Genomic DNA, 27,506 nt, shown 5'->3' on the forward strand with positions numbered 1-27,506 from the left:
CCTTACTTCGTATATAATTCCAATTTGTTGCTATCACATTCATTGCTTCGCCCTAGCAGTGAAACTGTTGATTTTTTTTTTTTTTTGCCTGTTCTTACATAAAGTCGTGTTCAGAGGGGGGACACAAGGCTTATAGGCAGAACAATCATTGAAAATATATTGCAAATCTAGCAGGGAATCTGTGAACGTTAAGCTTTCATGAGGTGGTGTATTTCCGCTGCACAGCAGTAGTTTCCCCACATGCGAAGTCATGCCGACATGACACAACACTAAGCCTAGGTGTTGCTATCCATTCATTACTTTTCATGAAAAATTGACATCTTTAGTGTTATTGCCCTGCAACACATTGGTTGTGTAACTGCGTGCTCATGGTTTCTCTAACGTTTCCCGTCTCTTACACGAAAAAAGATGACAACACAGTTTAACTGTCTTCTCCCTCTTTATTTACAACAGATGCAATTAATTTTAGTTTCGCCTACGTCTCTAAAGACTCTTCTTGTCTCTGAGCTCCTTTCCCTTCAGCTAGTCTCCTCCCTTTCCGTTTCCTTTGAAGGAGTCGCTGCTGTTGCTTCTTGCGCTTCTTGGCCTCCACTTCGTCTGGATCGAGTCCCTGTAGGATGAGCTTCTTGCGCCAATTGATCAATTTGCGCTCCTCAAAGTCCTGCTCGTCTAGGCGAATCTCGGCCTCACGTAATGCCACCGACACTTGTGTCAGGATCTTCAGCACTTCGGACTCTGTTGAGACAACGAAACAAAAATAGACTCGTCATCACTCGCAAGTCACAACAATAACAAAAAAGAAAGATTAGGCTAGAATGTTTATGTTACAGTAGACTTTCGATAATTCAAACTTGAGGATACCTCAGGATTTTCTTTGAATTATCAGAAGTTCTCATAAATATGACTCAGGGCAACATACCAACTAGCGTTGTGAGGTTCATTGTTTCTCAGTGCCGCAGCAACATCACAGACAGCTCTGCATGATTGCCAGTAATGTTCTTGGACGTCAAAGATAATACTGGTAGTCGTTATTATACGACTGCACGTTTGTTGCAATTACGGGATGATATGTGTTGCATCCCGTGACAGTCGGTAGCCCCTTCCCTTTCTTAGGACGCTTTCCCGCGTGACAATGTTGTACTGCAGCGAAAGTAACTAAGAAGCGTTCGGCATGCAATGGACCAAGGCCAGACCATTTTGGTTTGTTTCTTTTAGAAGCTTGCTCCTTATGCTCGGGGCTTGTCCATCGCCATAGCCGCTAGTTCTCATTTCTCCCGCTAGCTTGGTGTAACACAGGTAAAGTATAACCATCTCAGCGCACGCTCGCGCGAAAGAGAAGTCTACTTCCTCTTGTTCTTCGAGCGCCTTGATGATGATGATAACGCAGGCAAAACCATACATAGCATAGCCAACTGTAGCATGCGGCGCTCGCTCCACTCCGGCAGTGCGTCGATACTAATTACATGAACGAAGAAGACAAGGTGGCGGAGCGAAGGGCTCTCAAGGCAGCACCAGCATGGGCTCGTCGCCAAGACCCTGCGGTGAGAGCTCACGAGGCCACAGAGAGACGTCAGCGTCGTGCGGACCCTGAGATACAAGCTCACGAAGCCGAAGCAGCGTAGAAGCGGCGGCAAGAGAACCTAGAAGAGGTACGGGCGCGGGATGCAGCGGCCAAGCGCCAAAAGCGGTCGCTACCTGAAGTTGGTGGTGTCGACGCATGCTTCAAGCGCGATTTCCTCGACCACACAATTGGCCACAGCTGCAAGGTCTGCGACCGCCTGTGGTTCGACAAAAACCTGACCACAATCGCTACTATAACAATGTGTCACGTCTTCATATGGCAGTAGAGGAATTGTACGGTGCATTCACGGTTTACCCGATTATCTCCGAGCAATCTATATGGTGGGGATTTCTTTAATTCACCGTCAGCATGCGATTGTTGGCACGTGCGGTTTCGCTTGTTGGGCCGTATTGTAGGCAGGCAATAAGCTTTGTTTGCGACTGTCAGTGACATAAAAATGTGAATGTTCAGCTAGAAGGAACAACGGCAGCAGATATTTCAAGGCATGGAAAAGCAAAAAGTTTGAATTAACCCAATTTGTACAGTGGGGCAGTTTGAATTAAGCGGCTTTAAAATACATTGAAAACATAGGGGGCCAACCAAACATTGAAGATTCGTTTGCATTAACCGAAAGTTTGAATTATTGTGAGTCTATTGTAGTAATTCAATCTAGTTGAAGCTATATATACTACAAAAGTAGTTCTCAAATGGGGGTCTACGGTCTCCAGGGGGTCCACGAAGCTATTTTTGGGATTCCGCAAAACTCATCCTTGAAAATAAAAAAAAAATTTTTTTTTTTTTTGGTGGACACACTGTTCCATGACAGCGACCCCTTCTGAGTTTTAATATGCTTCACCGAATAATACTTTTGCCTTGCAGCAGAGCGGACTTATGCTTCCCCTTCTTCATGAGATGGCTGCAAAGCTTTCTTTGAAGTTTTCTATGACATATGCACGCGAGGATACTTTTTCTAGGCTTGCATATTTGAAGAGCGAACATAGCTACTATAAACAGGTTGAATGTGGCTGCAGATCGCACAACTTCTTGACAGCTGTTGAGATTGAATTGGCGTATGTGGCACTTTAGTTTTACCATTCTTTGCCAGGGAGAAATAAAAGGCACCTATTTCACGCTGCAGGTTGTGTTAAGTTATGACCCCCCCTCCCCTCCTTTTCTCTCACTGCAAGGGGTCCCTCATCACTTTCACCGGTCCACAAGGGGTCCCCGACACACCCATGGCTGAGAACCACTGTACTACAATATAACTAAGAAACCATACTTCTAGATTTCTAACATGTCCCCAATGGAAGTATTGTCAGAAAGTGATAGGCTGCAGGTTGTACTGGTTACCTAGAGAATGTAAAAGGGTCTTCGGCAACCTTACACACCACTTGCAAAACCATCGCTAGTTAAAACTCCCAACCTGCAAAAAGACTGCCCCACTTCAGAACCTCTGTAATAAGATGAAGGGAGTGTCTAGCGTTACGTCTAGACGTAATGGTACGAGCCGTTGCAGTTACGTCTGGACGTAAGAATAACGAGTCTTAAAAGTTACGTCCAGCGTGGCAATACAAATACAGCCCGTTAGACCTACTGAACCGATTGGCCTCAGTGGCGCAGCGGCTAGCGTGTCGTGCTCGGAACTGCGAGGACGTTGGTTCGAACCTCACTGCTGCTGCTGCTTTTTTTTTTTTTTTTTTGTCTCAGGTGTTGCTGAAGTCTGTTGCCAGAGAAGCGCGACGTGGCTCTTGGGTTACGTACGCCTCCGCCTGCCCCGAAGGGGCAGGCTGCGCGGGCTAAACAGCGCGTGGCCGCGACAGCGGCCAGTAGCGCGTGACCATGACCCTGCCAACCGGCCATTGAGCGTTAGCGAAATGGCCGCACTCGCGAAGCGAGGGCGAAGCCACGATTAGGTTGCCGCGCCCAAAGGGCGCAGAGGGCCTTCACTGAGCAACAGGAAAATAATGTACTAACGTTTGTGGAAAGCCACATGACTATAGAGTCCCTAGATATTCCCTGCTCTTCAACAGGGAAAAATCTAGGGACTTTAGTCTGGACGTAACGATAGCGGTGACTACAGTTACGTCTGGACGTAACCCTAGCAACAGCCTAAGATGAAAGCTTCTGCCTGCTGTTGGTAGCGCGGTGTGTATCTGCAATCAAAACATATATCCTTCGCATCCGTAAGCAGTAGTTAAATAAACATCCATGCCAAAGTCCATTCTGCGAGTCACCGCTATCATCGATACTATTTGACAAAGGTAGCTCTTATTATCAATCTGCACATGTCAGTCAGTCTATATAGATAGCAGGCACACGAAAATTTGCTCTCACCTTTCGTAGGCTGAAGCGCAAGCTTAGTCTTGATGAGTGCCTCAATGGCTTCCACCAGGTGAACATCATGTTGCGTCACGAGAGTGATTGCCTTTCCCCCACGACCAGCACGGGCTGTACGACCCACACGATGCACATAGTCCTTGGGTGCCGAAGGCACGTTGTGGTTGAGAACCAGTTCCACGGATGGAATGTCCAAACCTGCAGGTGTTAAGATGGTAAATTGCATTCTAAGTTTTGCCATTCCTAGCATGACAAATATGAACGTCGTACAAATCGCTTAGTCACAGCCAATGCATGGCAGTACTTTGACAGTAGTTTTGGACGGTTTCAACCCCCCTCCCCTACCCAAACATTTAAAATTTTGCATGTGTATATATACACGCACGTATACAAACACATGCACAGATGTACATAAAGTATGGTCAACCCCCCGCCCCCCCCCCCAAAAAAAATATATCTGGCTACGGCCCTGCTGTTATGAAATGACTTATCCTTAGTTTTGTAGCACTCGCATAAAAAAGCCTGCGGTTTCATTCCAAAGACCGCTTTTCCTTTAAAACATCGTAAGGTCTAGACTCCCCCACTCCCTTTTTATAAATATTCTTACACATTTGTAAACCTAGAGGCCATTGTCACAAGCTCTTCAGCTGTCGCAACTATGCTGCGTCTTGAACAGAAGCAAGAAATGAAGTTTCATTCCCAATAGGGAAACAGTGGCATTTGACTGGAGAAAATGATACTACTGAGCAATATTATGACATATTCTACGACTAAGTAAGCATAAAAACCAATAGCTATTGCATGAACCCCATTAGACGTTAAAACTGTCTCTAATGAAAGCAAGAATGAAAAGAGTTGCTCTGTCTGAGCGTAAGAGTCGACTGGAATCACGGCCTCGCAGATCAGACGGCATAACAGGGTAGTGTACTAGGCCCATTGAGTCAATGCTAAAGGCTGTGAGACGTTCATCTTGAAGATAAATCTGCGTAAACCCCAAGAAATCAGTAATGCCACGAGAAGGGAGGAGAGGCCTAATGGAAGTACCTCTACTAGCGACATCGGTGGCCACCAGCACACGAGTTGTATTCGACTTGAACATGTTCAGTGAAGCGAGTCGTTCTCTCTGTGGCATCTGCGAATGCAGTGGTGCGTTTGGAAAGCCGAGAGACTTCAAGGCGATCGAGAGCACCTGACATCCCCTGAAATGCGTGAAAAGAAACAGCATCGTTAATATTCTATCACGCAGCATGTAAACCATCTTGAACACCCCAAAGGAAAAATGACTTTAGTATGTATTAATGAATTAATTTCCGCAATACCGAAAATGCTGAATTTGCCTTGAGGGAGATGCTGAATAACCCCAAAAAAAAAGAAAGAAGTGTGGGACTCATGTCTTGAAGTTCTCGCACCAACCCACCACAATGTCGTGAACTTCAATGTCGTCCTTCTAAACAACGCTTTATAGGCAAAAAGGAAATATGCCGGGTTTTGAGGAAGCCAAAGACTAAATATGGCACGGCACGCTTCTGGAACTGTTACTGTGCTAATGTGGCCAAAATATGAAATAGACTTTGAAGTCAGCGACGTCACACTGAGATTCAAATGTGAGGGTCTCAACACGAAACTGAAACATTGATCTTCATTTTCTGTTTTAAAAATGAACCTGTGATGGCGACGTTAACAATAATAGAGTTCTAAGAGAATATTTCATCAGTCTAAAGATGCTAAACTGATTTAGTTTTCACTTTATATCATTTTAAAATGAAAACATAAGACGAGCACTGCTACCTAGTACAACATAGTACTATGAGAACTTCTACATAGTACAACCAATCAAGAAGTTGGGGCAGCATGACGAAAGACGAAGCACACAATGGCACTAAACTGGCAAATGATCCAATTAAGCATGTAATTCAGACATTGGCACCATTGCAGTATGTCCTCTCCCAAAATGGCTCACTAGCTTCATACTATCATGTGTTGCCTGTTCCAAAACGTGAACAACAGTGAAGCTAATTTTGCCTTTTGTACACTCCTCTGGTTTTTGTACCACTTCTTTCAGTGGCTGCGAAGGGCTAGCAGCACATCTAAATGGTACAGCTGGCTTTCACTGAATCAATCCCACTGGCCCCAAGGTGTTTAAGAAAATCTAAAGCAGGCTGCATTTATAGTATCAACTTATTAAAATTTGTTCACTTACAGCCCTAAAATATCAGTGGTGTTAAGTTTGGCAGTCACATATAGCACACTGCTCTTGATCGTGGCATTTGTTAGGACAAACAGATTTCCAACACCTAGTTGTATTTAGTACAGAGGAGCCATTTTTCTATACAAAAACAATTTACAGAAAAGCACGTAAATGTAATTTCACACATTTTCGCCTACATTTTAAACAGACAGATTTTGGAGTTTTAGGTGCCAAAACAATGCCACACTGGTGGGCTCCTAATTAGTTTTGAACATCTGGGTTCTTTTATGTGAACCTAAGTCAAAGTATATGTGGGCGTTCCTGCATTTTGCCCCTATCAAAATGTAGCTGCCGTGGTCAGGAATCGAACCTGGGTCCTCGAGTTTTGGAGCGCAACACCTTACTAGCATTTTAAATACAAGTGAACTGTATAAACATAAACTGTGCTAAAATGAGAAGGTAAAACAGTGGTATGCATACTTGCAAGTGCCTGTGAAGATAATGACTGATCCCTTGGGCATGGAGTCGAGAAACCTCTTCAGTATGTGCACCAAGTAAGCTTCTCGTACAGAAACTGGCATCAGGACGTAGCGCTGGTCGAGTTCTTCGACTGTCACCACATCAGCAGGGGCCGTGTAGAAGAAGGGGTCAGTCATGGCAACACTGCGAAGTTCTTCTAAGGTGGCCGTGATGGTAGCACTGAACAGCAGTGTTTGCCTCTTCTTTGGCAGTGCAGCAAATATGGTCTTAAGCTGCATAATACAAAATAAAGAGAGAAAAGCCAGTTACAGAGCTTCACACCGTGAAATTGGCACCCACTTGACAGAGCATTGTAGTGCGTAGTGTATCAGCAGGTAAGCCCTACTCAGATACAGTTTCTCATTGGTGATTGGCCCCTTTGAGCAAGTTGTGGAAGGGTGCAAATTGCAATTGAGGCTAATCGTGATTCAAAAGTGCTACGTGTGACTTTGGCATCATGCATTCATGACTAAATGAATGAAGTCGTGTTTCAGCAACAATCCGTGTTGTCTTTGCACCTTGAGCATTGTGAGTATCATAGCTTCATGCACGAATCATTTTCACGGCGTTAAACAACACCATGTATAAACATCAGTAAAGTGCACAAACCTGTTCATTAAAATGACCTTCAAGCAGCCTGTCTGCTTCATCTAACACCAGGAAACGAATCCTTTTGAGCGTGAACGTGTTGCAGCTTTCTAGGTGGTCAGCCAATCGTCCTGGTGTGGCCACGACAACATGTGGACTCTCGGCCAAGACCTGCCCCTGTGCCACCATGTCCATTCCTCCAACGATGACACATTCCTCGAAACGAGAGAAAGAACAACACAATCACCCGTTAGCCCTTGTTTTCAGCTGCGATTAGCACTGACGAAGCAGTGTTGTAATGCAGTTGGAGTTCTTGTATGTTTTTCTTACCTTCAAGCCGACCGCTTTGCCGACAACCTTGAATTGGTCGCATATCTGAAAGGCCAGCTCACGAGTTGGAGTCAAGATGAGGGCGAAGATCCCGTACGGATCCTCGAAAAGCTTTTGAAGAATCGGCAATGCGAATGCGAGCGTTTTTCCGCTGCCAGTTTTTGCGCATCCTATGCAGTCCTTGCCGTTCAGAATGGCAGGAATGCAGTTCTCCTGGATTGGTGAAGGTTTACTGATACCTGAAAATTGGTAGGAGAAAATTAACGAAAGCACCGGAAAGGTTGCGTCGGATGGAAGATACAACAGCAGAAACTTTACGAGCACATTCGCTGCGCTTCACACCGAGATGACAATCGATTGCGGTGTCTGGCTAGTGCCGAAGCTGTTGATGTTAACTATAAAACGTCACGACGACGGAAGATTAAACGACAGGAGCATTTGGGACCGTGCGCGGAAAGCATGCTATTCAACATCCCATCACGTCAACCTTACTTTAGCTTCCAAGGTTACTAAGAACTGAGATTTTTAACGGCAGCTTCTACAAGGGTATTAAGACTAAACATACCTAATGTCTCTAGCTGGTCGATTATCCACTTGTTTAGCTTGAGGTCCGCGAAATTGACAGTTTTCGAGTGTTTGACAGTGGACATCGTGCCATCCTCACAGGAGGCGGCCATGCTGAAAGATGTATAGTAATAGACAAATGCTACAATATTGTACGAAGACTGTGCGTAGATATGTCGAGTGCTGCCATCTACGCTCCATTTGTTTGTTGCCATGCGTCACCCGTGCCCCCCACCTCCTGCACTCCACGCTGCCATAGTTGACGCTGCAGTGGAAAGAGAGAGTGGCAAGGGGAACGCAACAGCTCTGGCTCAAGCAAGTCTTTGCAAGTTGCAGCAGTGCACATTCGGCGACGATCAGTGTCATGAGCGAGGGTACGATTGCTGGTGACGAGAAAGTTAACAGGGACCCTATTTGTTTGCTTACCCCTCGCCTGCACAGCTGCCTCCAAGAGCTAGCCGCCCTGCGGACCAGGTTTGTGCTTTGTTCTGGTACGCGCTAGCGGACACTTCGACGTCGTTTTTTCGGAATTCGCGGGTGCCGTCGTCGCTGGTCTGAGGGCATGACTCATACACCACCTTGGCGACCACCACCAGCGGACGAGACGGCTTCCCTCGGTTATTGTTCTGCAGCTACTGCGGCGTTTGCCACCGTGCGGCTAGCTCTCTCTTGTCTATTGGTCGTCCTCTACTAACTTAGTGCGCGTGTTTTTTCTCTTGTTCGCCCTCAAAGAACTTGTAACCCCTTATACTGGAGGAATATGGCAAGAAAACTGGTCGAGGTTTCTGACGATTCCGCTTCATCGTCAAGCAGTGCCAACAGTGGCGGTACGTATTTGTCATCAGTTTGCATGCACTCTTTTATTCTCCGATCACATGCACTGCAACATAGCCGCCGCACCCCGCCGATCTTCCTGCGCTTTCTCTAGCACCTGGCCCGAAACGTCGATGCAGCGGCAGCGTTGAATCGTTATTCTGCGTTGACATTGCTTGCATATTAATTCCCGCACCGTTTGCACTTGCATGCACCCTGAGAAGATGCAGAAACGCCCGCTTGATCTGCATCGTTTGACCGCTTTGTTTACTGCCCGCGCCTCTTTAACCCCTTGGCACGTTGCGCGTGCCGGGACCTGTTGCAACCGCGCATTGTGCATGGATGGAAAAGTCGGGGCATCGCGCGACACGGTGAACCTGGCGCCGACTGCAACGTGAGTCAGTTCATTTCGCGAGTTCACGCAGTTCATGAACCTTTTACTCCGGCGGCGCGTTTATTTCACGCTCGGTCGAGTTCCCCCACAGTGTGCGAGGATGAAGGTGGCGAGGGGGCGAATTCGGAGCCCGCTTTCGCGGACATGATGCAACATGCCCTTCCGTATATTCGCCTGATTGCGTATTAACCAACAATCGGCTTGCAGCGTATTCCTGGAAGCGCAGCAGGCTCTGATGGCGCTCTCGTCTACGGCGTCCTTTATTTTGTTTTTTTTCTTCTCCCGATTGCCTGCGGCGATGTTTTGTTGTGCGGCTGGGGAAGAGCTGGTGGGTTTGTTTACTTTTGCTTTGCTTTTGGCGAAGGCAGAGAGTGCTCATCGCAACGCACGTGTTTTTCTTTTTTTTTTTTTTCCTTTTGCGGGTATGGTCAGGCGGTGCGTGGTCACCCCTCCTCCCCCCCCCCCCCCTCAAAGCTTTGAAGATTGGCTTTCGAGTTTTGCTTCGAAGGGGACGACGCGGTTGAGATTTGTTTGTTCGACAGTGGACGTTAGTGGGAGAGGTGACGGTCTTTGTGCGACGCGAGCTTTTCTTGTGGGGTAGCAGGTCTCCATGAGCAGGTGGTTGAAACAGCGTGGTCGGAAGCTGATTGGTACTACATGAGAAAGTAAAATGCTTTTTGAAAGGAGCACGCAATGGACACGGAAGACGACTGGATGAAGACGGACCAGTGACTCGCGTTAGTCCCTTTGATAGTCCAGCTTCGTCTTATCGATTCTGTGCCCGTCGTGATTTAGTTGGTTGGTCACCCTCAATAAGGTGGTTTAATTTGCAAGATGCGATACTCAGCCCTCTTGGGAACCTGCCTATTCGGTCTTTTTGCCACGCGTCGTCGGCCGATGACGACGTACACTGAACCAGTTCTCCTGGGCTCTGTGACATATCTCAAGCCATATAATATCCAATATATGTTGACGTATTTCTATACTTGAGCCACCTTTTTCGTCGAAGTAGATGTTCCCCTCGTCATTTTGAAATGTTAGACAACTTCGAAAGCAATTTCTTGTGTTTATCCTACCAAATGAGGAACTCTGATTCTAGGAGCCTGAAGATTGCAATGCTACTTCATGTCAGATAAAGATCATGGTATTGTGATAACTTGCGGGCACAACGCCCTGCCACGGTGGTCTAGTGGTTATGGCGCTCGACTGCTGACCCGAAGGTCGCGGGATCGAATCCCGGCCGCGGCGGCTGCATTTTCGATGGAGGCGAAAATGTTTGAGGCCCGTGTACTTAGATTTAGGTGCACGTTAAAGAACCCCAGGTGGTCAAAAATTTCCGGAGCCCTCCACTACGGCGTCTCTCATAATCATATGGTGGTTTTGGGACGTTAAACCCCAGATATTATTAACTTGCGGGCACAACGATGAATAGACCCCTTGTGTTTGTTTCATAATCATGTTAATGTAGCTGCTTGTTATGCTTGCAACAGGGCACGCTAAGAACAGCATTCTCTCGAGTTCTCTTGCATTGTTTACTGGGAAAGGAAGCTGTGTAACACATTCCAAAACTCCGAGGTTTAGTGGAAAGAGGTCTGCGTACAGCAGTGATTCAGAGTCACGTTAGTGGCGATGATGAGCTTTCCATCGGCACTTCCATGAAAGAGGCGCCTGTCGCACGCGTATCCGTCGCACGGCATTGTCGAGCGTATTGCAACACGAGCGCATGTCAGAAAAGCCGCAATTCTCCGCTCTTTCCTGGATTTTCTGCGCATGTTAGTTTTGCTTTTGGGGGTGTGGTCTTGGACAACCTTTCGTGCCTTCGTCGAAGCTGCACAAGTTCATCACTGATTTTCATGTGTTTGTGCACGTATTTTCCTTTTTCCCGTAAGTTTCACTTGCACTGAATAGTTTACAGAGTCACCGTTGTTCGTGTTAAATTGTTGTTGCATTGAAAGTCTGTTTTGATTGTTGCCTGCAGGAAATCCTGAACAACGTAACAAGTGCTCATACGATGCAATCTCATGCAGGACGTGATGTGACAATTTAATGAGCCTCTAGCAAGTTTAGCTATGCAACAGCACCAAGATTTCTTGACGTAACATAGAAAGTGGAGTGGTGAAAAAGGGAGGCTTGGTTTTTGTGAAGCCTGTTTTCTACTGCAGATGAGGTCAACCATCCTGCTCAGAAAGGCACAAAAAGGAGCACTGTGTTATGATGCAGCAGAACACTGCTGCATCAAACACGAGAATTTCAAGCCTTAATAAGCCTGTGTATGTTCCCAGCACCTTCCTGTTGATCACTGGTTTAATTTACAAAGTAGAGGTCATAACTGTAATAACATTTTTCAAAAATAGCACAATATTTCGCATATTTATGCCTTGTACAGTGGCTGCCTGAATGGAAAACCAACTCTGGTTTAAGCCAATAGTCTGTCTCCATACCTTGGCCAGCATGGTTACCTGTTTAGTGACACCTGAGTTAGTGAGTGGTGGCATTTTTGATAATATTGGTTAATGACAATTATGTACGATTTAAAGTAATGGTTATCTTGCTAACTGGCTTATATGTGCATCAGTTTCATATGCATTCAGATTAGTTACTTCTGCAGGATATTTTTCATAGTATTGGGTAAAGGTGCGTACATAGTAATAAAGCATTCAGAGTGCTTGTTCTGTATTCTGGGCTGAAAAAGCCCGGTATATCTGCAGTCTTGGTTCGATGCGAAGGACGACGTCAATGTAACTTAGTACGACACCTAGTATTGTTTCCTTTTCTTATTACACACAGACAGTAACTTTCGCCTTCATGAGTGTCTTGTCGTATTCGATGCATTGATATTACATACAGAAAGATTAGCACCGCAGAAAAGGACACAAGAGGAAGGTGCTGAAAACACAGTACAATTACAGTAGCATGATCGTGTTGTCATCATCTTCCTCTTGTGTTCCTGCCCATGACCTTAATATGTTTTCCAGATATAAGTGCCAACATGCCCAATACACAGCATAGCACCTACTCAGGTGCAAATAACTTGGTTTTGCGTAGCAGCATATGCTGCGAAGCTGATATCTTTTGCAGGGAGACGTGACTAACGGCCTTCTTGGTAATTGCAGATGCGAACGGAGGACGATCAACTCCCACCGGCACACAACGACCACTTCTCCTTCCTCTACAGACGCAGATGAGCATTCCCCTCCCACTGCTGCGCAGCACACCGACGCACGAGGAAACGCGGGAGGAAGGCCGAGTGCTTCTCAGCTCGTTTGTGGACTATCAGGTGGCGCAGGAAGGAGCCGCCATGGACGCTGGGGCCAGCAGCGAGTCCATCGGTGACATGGTGTACAGCCACACCATCGATGAAGAAGACATTGGTACTCCGCACAGTCGCACCGAGGCGGAGGCCCTGCACCCCGTTTACCGCAACATGGGTCGCGAGCTGCGCGCCCTCGCGGACCGTTTTTCCCAGAGCCGGGAACGAATACGGGTGCGACAGGAAGCCGACTCGCTGGACCTCTCGAGCCTGACCCGAGACAACCTCACAACGCTCATGCTCGAGCTCTTTGAGGACGGCTTCAGCCGCGAGAGGCTGGTCACATTTTTCTTCTTCTGCAGCGACCTCATCCTGAAGTCTGTCCGTTGCTCCGTGGGTGGACTGCGTTGGCAGGTTGTTGCCTGGGTGTGGGCTTTTCTCCGCGACCGCGTCTGTTGCTGGGTGCTCCAGCATGGCGGGTGGGAGGCCGTGCTCACAAACTATTTGCCCAAGTTGGCCATCACGGCCGCGGGCTTTGCAGTGTGCGTGGGTGTTGTATTTTACATATGGAAGAACTGGTGAGGGTATGAGCCGGCTTTTGAAAGCCATTGGACGTGTCATTGCTCATTCCACATGCCTTTCCTTTTTTCCTCCTTTGCCCAATGTTCACTGGCAGGGAGATTTTGTCGTATGTTTGAGCTGTCGGGAATGTGCCATTATTAATTGTTGCCACGACCATCGTCGTGTGGACATGAACATTGACAAAGCATTGGCGGACAGGCAGTCTTCCTTGTGCCTCTCGTCCACTGTTCTTTTGCACTGCCGTGTTGACGTTCCTTGTGCTGAGGAATGTTGTTATGCAGTCATTATTTATCCAGACACTTTTTCTGGCTAGCGCCGAAGCGCTGGCTGGTTTTGCGTCTCTCATTGAGCTATGCTTCTGTGCCTTGGACTGTGATAATCATGTAAATGCAGAGGCAGGACATTTGCTTTTGCAATAGGCCACTTCAGAGATTGCCCATGCTCCGAAGAATAATTTAGTCAAAGCATCATCTACTGAAACGTGTGGGAAAGAGAATTGCAAAAACCTGTGCCTGGTCTATTTGACCTAATGTTTGGCAATATTAGTGATAACTGAAGTATCTATATACCGTGTAATTAAAATGATGATAAATGCTGAACAAACAAGTACGTCGAACGGTCTTCCCCTGAGTACACGCAGGGGAACCAATATCATCAAAAGCTGATTAGCCTTTCACTCTTGTGTTCTAGCATCTCGAAATTTTAACTTCACTGCTGCTTTCATCATCGCTTTCAATTCTAGCAAAATGTTGAGTAGGTGGAACTGTCCTTAAAACTTTTTGTATATGGCATGGGTGGTGTATTGACGTGTGCCTTGTTTCAGAAATTCCTTATGTCCAAGGTTGGCAAGCATGGTTCCTTGTTGGCCTTGTGTATGGCCCTTGCATTGCTCACTGGACAAAACCAGTACTTCCAGTGTTTTTGGTCCTCATGTACTTGTCATTATGTATTTTGTTTGCGTGTTCAGATCTCATGTTTTCGCCATATTATTTGTAGCTCGTGAGCTTTTTCTTTGAGGCTGTCAGACTTGCAAAGCACCTGGCAGCGATTTTGATGTATGACTGTGAGTGTTCACTCTTGTTTTTTGTAGAATGTTCTTGATGTCGATTGAGTCGTGTATCTTTTTTTTAGAAATTTTTTTTAATGCCGATTGAGTCGTGTGGCTCTTTTGGTGGCTCGTATACCTTTTGATTGTTAGTTTTTCTATGCTTTGATTAACTATAAAGGCAGGCTTCTATCACTTCTTTGCGTAGCTGCCCATACTTGGCTCTTCTACAAGCACTTTTTTTTTGTACCGGCATATTTTGTTCTTGTTGTTTCCTGCCTTGTTGCTGTTTATACAAGCATCATTGCTCCTCTGGAATTTCACTTGCATGTACCCACGGTAACACCGATCTGGCAGGCCTGGTGCGAATTGCCAGCAATAATACTGCACACTATAGTACAGCTCTTACATCAGTATCTTTATCAGTCTTTCAGGATGCAGAGCATCTGTAAAGACGTAGTAATCCCACTGCAGTGGGTCTGCATGCATCTCAAGTGCCCCGCTTGCCAATGATGTGCCATTTTTTTTTTCTATAGCTGCACACAGTGTAGTTTGTCAGGCTGCGGACAAATCGATTCGCCTCGAGCCAGCAGGTTTCTTGGCAACGTGAATGAAATTTGCGACAACCATTTCTTGTCTGAAATTCATGCCACAGGCTTCCAAGTCTATTCCACTGTGTCATTATATACGAAAAAAGAAACGAGAAACACAAGCCTTTTTGCTTGGTGCAAAGCTCTGAAATTTCGTCTGCAACTTTCGTTTGTGGCCATGGCCTTAACTAAGTGTAAGATTTCTTCAAAATCTTTCACTGTCCCCGACTAAAAGTCTTACTCGGAGGTACCCAAAGATCTTATTTTTCTTTATGCGAAAATTCGGACGAAGAAGCTGCTAGAGTCTACCAGTTTGCCATCCACGAATTTCCAGTCAAGCAAATAGAGGCGAGTGTTAGCCTAAATGACTGACGGCGATGCATTGAGCTGTAGGGTTTTCTCGGTTTATATTATTTGTTGTTTTACTTTATAAAGGTCTCCTAGACTAACTTACTTTGCTCTTGTAGCGTTTACTTACTTACTTAAGTGTCTAGCATCACTTTTTTAAACGAGCTGCTGCAGTAATGACAAATGGAGCACTTTGTCATTTTGCATGTTTCGACAGCGGCCCCTTTGTGCCAACATTGAAACAAATAGCCATCAATTAATGCTTTGTTGCATTGTTATTATTATTTTAATTTTTACACTGGCAGTGTTGCAAAGTAGGGCAGTACTGTTGCTTTTTTTTTTTTGCATTATGAATCTTGCATGAAACCTTTTGTTTTAAGTGTGCGCTGCCAAAAAGTAACATGGTATGCTGTTGTGAGCACAAGTTACTGGCTCAGCGTTTTCCAGTGTTACTGCGAGGTCACACAGTTGCTCATTTTTTGGGAAAATGCTGGGGCTGTCGGAAGATTGCCTTGTGGTGCGAGACTTTTTAGTGGTGTGCGACAGAAACCCTACCCTGTCTTTGTAGAGTGTCTTTTTAATTTGTTCGCTCAAATTCTCTTATGGCTCAGTTTTTGTTTTCTTTTAGCATTTAGTTGTTATAAGTGATAAGGCTGTCACTTACGAACTTTTAGACTTGTAAAACAGTTGTTTCTTTGGTTTCTTCATGCATGGCCCAAATGGGACACACCTAATGTACTTGTCTCATGCAATAACCTTTTTTGTGCTGAGCGAGCCTTTTTGACATGCGCCTACGATTTTCTAGAACTGGCGGCATCTTCTTCAGTTCCATCTCTACCTTTCTTTTTCTTTTGCATGAATTTTCTAAATGTTTTGTTGGCAGCCAAAGTCATGGCTTTACTTGCAAGTGTATAAGTATACCTACCTTTGTTTCATTTTCACGAGCTTCATTTCTGCTTGCACCTTGGCATGTAAAGGCAAATGTTTTTCAGCAGCGCTGTAAATGCACATATGGCATTTGAGGGGTTGTTGTCGTGAGTGTTGCCAATCCCCTTGCTAAATCAGCAGCAGCATGTGTCTAATATAGCACAGAAGTGCAGGAAGCAGAAGCACAGTTAAGTTGATACATCGTCTTGTCTCAACCAGCTTAAAGTCCTAGGTGCTTTTTACGTACATCTACTTGTGGCCTGCTACGGCCTCAGTTTTTGTTCCAGCCCTTGCATTATCAGCAACTTAAAGTACGATGCACTTATGAGGGGACACTAAAAGCAAACAGTAAATGAAGTCGATGCGATGTGGTGGCTCCGTAAAATACACGAAGTGTCACTTATGGCACACGGCAAACGATGTTAAATGGGGTTTAGGCCATTGCTGTCAAAATAAGATAATCAGCTCTGAAAGCAGTCTTGTGCATAGTATTTAAATTCACGAACAGTTTTGTAAGAAAACCGGTGTAAGAAAACTGGAGAGAACTGGTGAAACTGGTGAACTGGAGGCAGTTTTTCAACTGCAGGTGTGCTATGTTGCTGCTTTGAGTAGAACTGTGTTGTATCGCCCGTGCATCTAAAGCTTACTAAAAGATTTAGAATAAAAGCGATGCAAGAGGCACGCATACCCCATGAATCCAGTGTCGGCTTGGGTTTTGTCATTCGTTACCCAAGCTACTTGTGTGCTCAGTCAGAGTGCAAGCTTTTTGATTCCCATAATATAAGGATCACTTTCAGTCTGATGCAAGGCAAAGCAGTACTGGTAAGGCTTAACACTGGTTAGGCCCAACAGCCTACACCGAAGGCAAACTGGAGTATTTGCGGTGTTTTTCAGCCACACAACAACAGTCATCATCAGGCTTGCTTGCGTTTCCTTTCTCAAAAACTGTTCTCTTGCTACTTTCCTCTCAAGAGTGCTGTCACTGAAAGCGGCACACTGATTGGGATCGGAGAGTACAAGGAGCACACTGATAATGCAAGGAAAGCATGCAAGATAGATCGTTATTTTTGTGCTGCAAAAATATGCCACAAACATGCTTTTTTGTCAGTGTATTCAGTGTCTTATTGGTTATCAGGCTTGAGCTCATCAGCACTATTTGTACTGGCATCAGTGTCAAAAGCAACGTTATCTTTATAGGCGACCGGCCCGTACTTACCACACATGTGATTGCCAAGTTAGATTTTAATTTACAGTACATTTGGTGTTTGACCGAGATTGCGTTGCACATCTTCTGCATGTTACTGTAGTCTACTTTCTGCTACGGCTAAGATGAATCTTTGGCACCGTACTGTGGAGAGCTCTTACAGTATATGTATGCTTTGTTATACACTTTTATTGAGAGCTTTGTACATGTACGTTGCCACGTATATTGTCTGTGTGGCGTGTAAGCTGGGTCTTCGAGATGCGGTGGCCGTGACAGGATGCCGCTACACTGCCAATATTCCATGTGCGTTGCATAGTTTTGATGAACTGTGTGTGTGACGTCTTTTTGAATGATACCAAATGTTATTTTTTATATCCTCTTTGGTGTGTTCATAAATAAACGGAAACATTTTTGACATCCGAATGGTGTGTATGATTCTTTAACATTGCCTGTGTAGTCGAGGCCAGGTTACCGAATCTTCTTAACTGCAGTTTACAATTTTCTGGCTCATTGGCTACTGCCTCACTGTAATGTTTGCCCTTGAATTGGGAACCACTTAACCTAAACGGGGGTTAGTAGTAGTGTACACTTTTCTTTAACAGAGTTGAACTCTTGTTACAGTGCAATATTGCTCGAAAAAGGCATTTAGATTAGCCACGATGAACTTGAGTAATGCAGTACTGCGAGTCGGCCTAGTCGGAAAACATTCATCTTGGCAATCTTGCGCAAAAACAAGGGGACGTCCTTGTGTTGCTACTCTTTGTCCCCGTGTTCTTGCGCAAAATCGCCGAGTTGAATAATGCACCTGAAAGTATAGAACAAAGGGAGGCTGATAAGGAGGTCACTGATCTTTGTATCCATTTGAGTCATGTTGTTCCAATGTTTAAGCTCGTGTTGACGGTGAACCAAGCCCAGTTCAATTATATGTATTCTGAGAATAGCCACGTTTCTCTGTGTACCTAACTGTTCGCAATCGTATTTCTACAGGTGGCCACCGTTTCAGAGCTGTCGAGTAATGCTGCAAAACTGCTTGGTTTGCTCACCACTTCTAAGAAAAACAGAACGTCTTGCTATTCTTGACATGCATTTCTGAATGAGTAACCAGAAGCTTAGTTTCTTGCTTTTACACTTTCAAAGAAAAAGATTTATTGTGAGCAAAACCTAGGAAACAACTAGATGCTGATGTTGAGAAACGAGAAAATCTCGAGGCTGTGAGATACTTATATCAACGCACTTTAAAAATCTGCCCTTGACGGCATCTGGTCTAATTTTTCTTCGTCTTTCCTGTGCTGCTGCCTTGTTGAACAAGGTTGTTTGAACCACAGTGCATACTACATTAAGGGGGGACACTGCTCTTAAAATTTTTTTCTCATGATCGATTTTGATGATACTTGGTGAGTTTATGTATATTTGTGCACTGATTTCAAATAGGCAATTACTTTTCTAGTATAACCAGTAGTTCCTAAAATACAAGATATTTCATATGCCTTTTGGGGAGGCAGAGTTTTTTCCAACAAAGAGAGTTACAAAGTAAATCAGCGTATCGCAATAACCTGTAATCAGAACTGAGTGCAACGAAACAAAAATATATGTTCTAAGCCCATTAGAACAAAAGTTACAATATGTTGAACGTTCACGAGTGCGTCAATTTCAAGCTGCGATTTCCTTCAAGAATGTTCAACATACCATAACTTTTGTTCTAATGGGCTTAGAGCATCAGTTTTTGTTTCGTTGCATTCAGTTCTGATTACAGGTCATGGTGATATGCTGATTTACTTTGTAACTCTCCTCTGTTAAAAAAAAATCTTCCTCCCCAAAAGGCACATGAAATATATTGTATTTTAAAAACTACTGGTTATACTAGAAAAATAATTGCATATTTGAAATCAGCACACAAATATACATAAACTCACCAAGTATCATCAAAATCGATCAAGAAATGAGAAAAGAATTTTAAGAGCAGTGTCCCCCCTTAAAGGCCAACTCCGGCGATTTTTCGAGGTCGATGGATCTCTATGAAATTCGCTGGGTACGTTCCTTTGCACGTTTCCGTCATTTATGCCAAATTACAGGCTTGAGACATGCGCAGATTGTTTGCAAATGAATTTTAAAGATTGTCTGCAAACGCCCTCCTGGCTTCCCACAATTATTGGCAACACTGCGTCTGTGACGTCAGTATTGGGAAGGCGGCAGAAGTGACGCAGCCGAGGGCACCGCTAACTTCGGCCGCTACAGCGAGTGTCTGCTATGCTGGCCGACACACTGTCAGTATCAGACGTGGCACTGTCAGTCGCAGACATTACAGCTGATGTGCGGCGTGCTGACCTCTCCACTGTGCGCCTGCTCGCCCCGGCTGTCACAGCTTTCGTATTTCGCGCCGGCGTGACCGGCATGCCTCGCACGACTTCTGGTTCATTTGTAACAACGTCTGCGTCATACGTAGACAGTACACTCGGTTGGGTTTCGGTGTTGTGCTTTTTTGCTTATTCAAAATTATTCTCCAATTTGCCGAGTATTTCTGCTATCGGGCCCGTAACAGGAGCGTCTCAGGAACATAAAAGCACCATTACTTTGACATGGCCAAAAAATCGCCGGAGTTGGTCTTTAAGGCTAGGTTTTTTTATATAACATCTATATATATTTTATATAACATGTTATATAAACATCTACCTGCTCCCATCCTAGGTGCTTTATAAAATGCCCAGAGGCATAACAGGGTGGAAATCGCTTGCCGTACCTTCTAGCAAAGTGGATGACGTTGTTGCCATAGCAATGACAAACGGACAAGAGTTGATTTTGCACAAATGTGACAGTCCCGCTTTGCATTAGCACGGTTCACTTGAGTTTTCATCTATAGTCGGGTACAACTTTAGAAAAAAGGAGAGGCCCCGCCCATATGACCGAAGCGCGGCAGCCGATTGCCTCCGCGGCAAAGAAATAGTCCCGCTTCTTCTCCTTGAGCGGAGGCACCGGCCGTCCGGCTCGTGACGTCAGTCTAGAGCGCGCGCCCATTGGTGGAAGCGCGTGTGCATCCGCCTTTGAGGTGCAAATGCCGCTTTTTTCTAAAGTTGTACCCGACTATAGGCAGTCGTGTTGTGCCAGAATGGCAGCACAACGTGTCATTCCAAACAGGTGTTGACACTGTTCCCAATGACTGTGCAAGTAAGGAAAAGGCCCAGTTTTTAATCACTGCTCTAGGCATCATGCACGAACGTCTTTACAGGAGCAGACAGAAGCGGTATTCTCAAGATACTGCTTTTAGGGATATAGAAATCTTCATCAGATTTTGCATGGCCCTCCAAAGCACAGTACTGAGCCAGCAGTGCACATGCCACTCCGCTTGTCAGTTGCGTGGTACTTTAAGCTTCCTGGTCCCAAATCACTTGAAGTCCGCCAAAAGAAATGCTATTCTCGAAAGTGGTCACTCTCAAGTATTGCATATTCTGTTGCGGATACATTCTAGAGTTCTGACAGTGAGGCAAGACTTGAAGCACCTATTTAGCTCCCCTTTCCCCTATTCTACATTGTGGAGGAAAAGAAGTTCTTTTATAAATGGATAACATGGGCAGTGCCGCTCCTTCCAATGGAATTTGCTAAAGTAGAAATGCTTGGCCAACCATTTTGCTAAATATGACAACTCTTTCTCAATGTATCCTCGTAAAGTGCAGTATATTACCTCTGTTGCGTTGCTACATTTTCACAGATGTGTCCAATATGGTGGAAATACTAAGCTATGCAGTACTGTTGCGATTGTATAAGTAGAGCCAGAGATGTGCCATTTTAATGATCTGTTGAGGGCTTGTCAGTTGTGGTCTAAATACAATATGTAATGTCAGCGAGCATGAGAATCTGCAGTTCCACAATGATTGGCAACAGGAGCATATGTTTGCGACAATTTCTCTCATGATGTCAGTTCAGTCTGCACAATCCTAGCCCATATAAGAAATGATGTGTCCCTTTGGAAAGTAGCGTTTAGCATGATAGGTACAGTGCGTTTTTTCCTCTGTACTGATATCAGCTTTCAACAGGACTTAGGCCGGTAGGGAGTGCCAGCTCTCGAATAATGGCATGTGTGGTCAACAGCAGTGATGCTTTGTAATGTGTAGGTGTGGCCATTGGTTTTGCTTGTAATTCAACTGGTCACAATGCCATTAGCATCGCCACGTAATGTCTTACAGGCCAGCTGAAAGTTGGTGAGCTGTTAAGGGCTAAAACCCCATACTCTTGTGAAGTAAGTTTTACGTCTTTATCTTGTGAAGAAAGCATCAACGTGGTAGATATTATACTTTCCGGATAAACTTACCCACTGACATGAAACATCATGAGAACTCCTGTTAAACTATATAGGACTATCTGTTACACCTGATTACATAGTTGCGTGAGACGCATTTACTCGACAGTAAGTTTCTGGATTTAGCGTTGTCTGGAGCTTGATGTAGGCCACTGTCTCAAAATCTGGTGAATCCGGAAATGCAAGAAAACATTGTTTTAATTTTTCGCTTGTTCTCATTTGAGTTGGTGCTGATTGTTCATTCAGTATTTTCAGATGTGTCTTGAGTGGGTAAGGGCAGCTGTTGTGTGGCACTTGTGCATTTGCAGCGGGCAGCCTGTGCCCAGTGAAACATGGAGCTCTGTGGAAGCCGTTGCCCAGGCACTCTCTTCCACTTGGGACGAGGCTGTAGAATGGGACGCAGTGGCTGACCTTTTTCGCTTCTTGCGAAATGCTTTTGCCGGCTCCCCCGAAAACGCCACTGCCGCAACCAGGTACTTTCCTCATGTGTTCCTTTTACGTAGCTCAGTTTCTCCTGTAGATGTAGCGGTAGTTGATCGTTGTCGATGACTATGGGGACGACTGTAATTCTCTTCGCAATAACCTGGGAATCAATGTTCCTTCGTGGAGGAAGCTTGTTTGTTATGAAAGTGTGCATGAATTGTCTTTGAGACAAAGACTGTGTACCACTGGTTTTCCTTTCCGAAATTCACCCACATTAACCATGTGTCCACTAGTGGTTACTGCTACTTGCTGTGCTTACTATAATTGCATCACCTGTATGTTTCTTGTGTTTCTTGACATGACACTGCTATCATAATGGAGTTGTCACTGTCATTGACTTAGTGTTTGTGGTAAGGTCAGTGCGTCTGCCCGAATTCAGCTTGATATGTTTTTTTCTTTGTGAGCTAATTTCTCGTGGGACAACCGCGAAGGTGCCATGAAGACCTGTTTACCTTTTCAGAATTTAATCTGGATGCAAGCACGCTGAATCTAATGGAAATTGGGCTGCAAACCTGTTTAGCTTAGTGGAGAATTCCGCTCAACGGACTACCTAGACCTGTACTACCCACCTCGTCTTCGTGAACAAAGCTTCCCATTCTTTCCTTGAAACATAACTGGGATTTGACATTAGTTATGCTTGTTCAAAGTAAATTTATGTAGCACATTCCAGCTCCGTTTTCTTTCCTGGATCTTTATGCAATTTTCCAGGGTTTTAGGCTGCTTGCACATAGCGAATCTGGGGCTATGAGCATCACAGGCATCAAGGAAGCCTGCTGTAGTTTAAACGGGATAGTTACAGCATTTCTAACTGCATTCCAGACTGCCACCTTGTGATATACTGTGCCATTTATTTCAGGAATGAAGTGCTGATGCAAAGTGTAAAGGCTCTGGTGACGGGCCTCTGTGAGCTTCACATCAAGGATTCTTCCCATGCCGGTTTGTGGTCTTCTTGCTTACTTCGATGGCTCTGCTGGTGAAAGCAACAACTCTTGTGCATTTCGTCAAACTTCATGTTCATTTTCATGTCCAGTGCTCATAGATTGAAACGTGGCAATTTAGGGCTAAGTAATGCACATACTTTCATTTCTACTGTCTTCAGTTTGTGTCATATTGGTGTAATTTTGACTCGAACGCTTGACATCAGAGCCGATATTACCTTTACCAGCCAGATTCATAGCAACATGACGCAGTTATCTCAAGCAATCACGCGTGCCAATCGTTATACTTAAAGTTTTGATGTTGTGTTTCAATACGTGAGCAGTGTACGTTGGCTTTTGTCCTCCTTAAAATTTAAATTAAAGTGGTGAGCGAACAAAAATATTTCCACAAATTGGAGCCAAACACATGCGGCAGTATTTTTCAACAGTTTACTCACGTTGTTGCCATCTGCCTCAAAGAACCACAGTGAAATTTTTGTTTGTAACTTTTTTTACTGTAATTTATAGTCTTGTGTCTGGCAATGCTGAAATTGAATCATAAATGCTCTAATGTATTGTATAATTAATGCTAGCATCATTAATTGTGACCAGTTATAGCGTCATTTTGAAATGCCCGCCTAAAATCATAAGAAACTAGCATCCCACAGCGGGGGAGTGCCTGAGGCAACGTATGCCCAAGCTTTGGTGATGCTGACAGTGCAGTTTTCAAATCAGGGCCCCATGCACGGCTAAAAATAAAACGGTGTGGGTGCTTTGGTATGAGTTAAGCCTGTTAAGAGCATGTCCCCTCAGGAAAAAAAAAGCTTTTGTGGCGTAAGCAGCCAAAGCCACCTTGACAGTAGCCCGACAACAGAGCGAGAGGAGCAAGGAACAATAGCCCTCATCGGGTGCCAGTCGTGGTTTTGTGTGCGCTCCGCGAATGTTCTTCGACGTCAACAATACTTGCTTTTCTTGTGGAACGTCACACGGGGCCTTCATCTATGTCCTACTAGTGGTGATGTCGTGAGGTGCTGTCAGCTCAGATGAGCTCTTACACTTGCTTTCAAAACAAATTAAAATGCCTTAGAGGCAACGTTTACCACTAATAATCAACCAGAAGTGCCCACGTATAGAGGACAATCAAACAACACAAAGATCTCGAGGTTTCGATTTTGGCGTCAGGGGCCCTATATAAAAAACAGAAATTCTTTGTGTGTGATCATTGCATCATTACTGAATGAAAAATACCTTTGAACTCCACTTCCCATTCTAAAGAGCCACGCCGTAGCCTGAAATGAGAAATCTACCCAGTGAACTGTTATGCAGCATTATACTTTACATCTTTAGGCATAAAGTTATCACTGGGTGTTCAGGCTTTTTGCTTGAATGAAACATGAAGACATCACTTTGGCTGTGCACATGGAGGTACTGCAGTCGTCATAGACCTGTGCCATCCATATAAACTGAAAAACTCACGCATGTGTACACCAGCGCACTGCCCTTTTCATCAACCACCTTGCAGAAATAAAGGAACAGGTAAAGTAGAGGATTAACGATTACATACGTCAAGAAACAGTTTTTCATGGTGTATGTAACCGCTCATGTTTCGTCACTGCATGCTCGTGTTACGTCGTTCTTTGGTGTCATTGTTGTTTCATTTGTGCTGTAAGTAAATATGCAGATGTTCCGACTCACCCGATTACCTACTGACTTCAAGGTAACTCAGCAATGCAAAGCAAAGCATATAAAAAGTTACGTCAGCTAGGGTGTTGCAGTCAGCAGCTGTCAGCTACATATCCATGTTTGTTGTGCCTGTCTAACCAAATAGGGCTAGGAAAATGGTTCGCTAAAGTTACTGACCAAGGTTCCAAGATAATTATGAAGAAATTTTCATCATTCGTTTCTCAAGGCTAATTGGCTCACTTAATTGTCAGCACTCAGATAACTTTTACTGTTCTTGCATTTGCTTGTTTTTCTTTCAGAGTGCATAGTTGGGCTTCGGTGTAGTTTGCAGAGCCTGGGAAACCTTGTGTGTAGCCACCAGGCCTGCGAGAACCTTGTATGGGAACTGCTGACAGCACAGGAATGCCAAATGTAAGTATGGCTGTGCACCTAGGTTTTAGATTTGCTTGCGCATTCACATTAGTCAATAAAAATGCATGGTTGGCGAGAAAATGTTAACGTTTTCACCACGGGAGAAGTTTCTGAGGCACCTGTCCGTAACCAGCCTGTCAGTGACCGGCACTGTAGTGCATACGTTAGTTTAAAGCAGCATTTCTCATAACCCGTTGGCCTAGGAAGCACAGCATGTAAACAGCTTCTGCTAGCCACTATGACATAAGCCAGCATAAGGGTTATGCATAGGGATGGGCGAATAGTAAATTTGAGGTTCGATGTGAATCCGAAGCGAATATTGATTTGGTCGAATAATTTCGAATTGAATAGTTTGCATAGTACTCACCACATGTTATTAAGAAAAATGAGCATTTTTGTCATGACCCTTGCACAATATTTTTAATAATTGGAACTAGGTATGAGTGAATGTCACTTTTTTGGTTTGAAATGAAATGGAAGAAACCCTTGAATAGTATAAAAATTTGAATAGCAGTAGGGTGCAAGTTATAAATGGTACAATACGTTACAATTTAAAAATTACTAGACTTAGCACATATGAGCCCACATAACACGCTTTTAACCTTTAAAAAAAATGTACATTTAACCTTGAAGTGTGGCTTCGCGGCAGTGCAGATTTTCCCTGGACGGGTGGTTTCACGGCACAGCAACCGAACGCTGCAGTGAAACCACCTTTACAGGGAGTTATGTGTGGTCATATACACATATTCGTTCAATTCGAATACTTCGAAATTTCGAATAATCTAAATTCGTATCGAAGCGAATTCAAATACATTAATATCCGTTCGAATATTCGAAACGCCCGAATATTCGCCCATCCCTAGATATGCAAAATACTTTATAATATATATTACAGTAGAACTTCAGTTATTGAATATTGCTTAAATGGAAGAACAGTCTCTTCATTGGTTGCTTATGCATTTGGGTAACGTAAGATAACTTTCGTCAATTGGAAGCAAAACTTTCGCAACTCACTCTATACAGAGCCATGTATGCAAGCTCCCAAAGATTCTTTTCCCATAAGAGAAGGAGGAGGAATAAACTTTATTCAGTAGAATGAGCCAACTGCAGAGTCATTCAAGGTGGGCGGCATCTCTAGTCCAGGATGCTGTCGGCCTGAGCGGACAGCTTGGTCCTGTTCACCAGACGTCGCTGGCCTTCAAGGCTTGAGCTTGTCAGCTGGGCCTCCCACCACTCGACGTTTGGTCCAGTGATAGGTAGTATTGCTGGGTTGCGCGTCCACACTCCCATACCATATGGTAGAGTGTATTCATTGCAGAGCAGAATTTGCAGTCATTTCAGTAGTTTGCAGGATACGTAGCATGCAAAAGGTTACCTTGAGGAAATGTGCCGGTCTAAAGTTTCAGGAAGAGCACCGTCTCTTCTCTTGTGAGCTTGGGGTGTGGAAGTAGGTGAGTTCTTCTTCCCAGCTTATAGTGGCTAAGAATCTCTGTATATTTTCTCGGAATGCTTTCATGTGGGTCGTCCAGGGCTCGTGAACCTGGTGGGATAGCCCATAAAATGTCATCTCAGGCAGCGGCATGGGCCGCTAAGTTACCCGCCAAAAATTCGTGTCCAGATTCCCAGACGATGCACAAAGTATTTCCTGCTTTTTTTTTGGGATATCCATTACTTGTATGGAAATTCAACCCAGTTGATAATTCCTGCACGCTGTTTTGGAATCCGTGATTATGGTGATGTAATCTTTAATTCGGTTGCCCATGGTGACTGCTAGGGCTCTTGCCGTTTCCTCTACAGAGTCAATGCCTGTAGTTTATACTGATGCGGCCGCTATCTGTTCTCCATGGCCATTGATCACGCTGACAGCGGGAGCTACTCTATTGTTGTTTTTTGCCGCATCGGTGTGGTGGATTTTTCCCGTCCGTGGCCAGTCGTAGGCCTTACGTAGACCTTTAACTCTCGCTTGCCTTGTTTCTTTGTTGTGCTTCGGGTCCATGTTTCTCGGAATGTTGGTCACCATGATCCTCTCCCTTAGGGATCGGGGGACTCATTTTTTGCTGCTGGGCTCGTCCGGGGTTGAGCAGCCTAATCTGTGCAGCGTGTGTCTGCCTGTACTTGTAAGCGTGACTCTTCGTTTGACTTGTCTTGTGGGCCTCTGCTAGTTCCTCCCATGTATTATGAATGCTGAGCCTGAGTACCTTCTCTGTGGATGTCGTAGGTGGAAGTCCTAGTGCAAGCTTGTATCTTTTCCAGATTAGAGCGTTCGGTTTGTCCCTCTCGCTGTTCTTGAGACCTAGGTATGGGGTGCCGTAAGTAATTCTATTTATTATGAGGGCTTGATTAAGGCTGAGCATGTCCTGCTCCTTCAAGCCATGTTTTATGCTGGTCACCCTACACAAGTCCCATGAGGGGAACAATCTGAAATATGTACATTCTTGTGACACTAGACCTCTATCCAGAAAGCCATCACTAATAAACAGC

The 27,506-nt window shown here is 44.7% G+C and overlaps 3 protein-coding genes across 3 annotated transcripts in view; 2 read left to right on the forward strand and 1 right to left on the reverse strand.

Moving 5' to 3' along the window:
* Positions 1-440: 440 nt before the first annotated feature.
* On the reverse strand, positions 441-8,234 carry LOC119396276 (probable ATP-dependent RNA helicase DDX49). The gene is made up of 7 exons (XM_037663420.2): positions 8,089-8,234; positions 7,524-7,762; positions 7,215-7,409; positions 6,567-6,838; positions 4,943-5,097; positions 3,896-4,096; positions 441-735 (listed from the first exon to the last, which is right to left on the reverse strand). The coding sequence occupies exons 1-7, from the start codon at positions 8,198-8,200 to the stop codon at positions 476-478; spliced, it is 1,434 nt and encodes a 477-aa protein (XP_037519348.1). The 5' UTR covers positions 8,201-8,234; the 3' UTR covers positions 441-475.
* Positions 8,235-8,322: 88 nt separating this feature from the next.
* The window catches only part of LOC119396277 (ataxin-10), a 31,303-nt gene continuing 12,119 nt past the window's right edge, over positions 8,323-27,506 (forward strand). Inside the window, exons 1-4 of the mRNA XM_037663421.2 lie at positions 8,323-8,561; positions 21,840-22,004; positions 22,871-22,950; positions 24,914-25,025. Coding sequence (XP_037519349.1) covers positions 8,452-8,561; positions 21,840-22,004; positions 22,871-22,950; positions 24,914-25,025 — 467 coding nt within the window. The 5' untranslated portion in view covers positions 8,323-8,451. The remainder of the gene's footprint in view (positions 8,562-21,839; positions 22,005-22,870; positions 22,951-24,913; positions 25,026-27,506) is intronic.
* Positions 8,557-17,663, forward strand: LOC119396280 (bcl-2-like protein 2). Its single transcript, XM_037663429.2, has 2 exons — positions 8,557-8,914; positions 12,408-17,663. The coding sequence occupies exons 1-2, from the start codon at positions 8,848-8,850 to the stop codon at positions 13,124-13,126; spliced, it is 786 nt and encodes a 261-aa protein (XP_037519357.1). The 5' UTR covers positions 8,557-8,847; the 3' UTR covers positions 13,127-17,663.

The sequence above is a fragment of the Rhipicephalus sanguineus genome, chromosome 6 (assembly GCF_013339695.2).
Source record: "Rhipicephalus sanguineus isolate Rsan-2018 chromosome 6, BIME_Rsan_1.4, whole genome shotgun sequence".
NCBI classification, from domain to species: domain Eukaryota; kingdom Metazoa; phylum Arthropoda; class Arachnida; order Ixodida; family Ixodidae; genus Rhipicephalus; species Rhipicephalus sanguineus.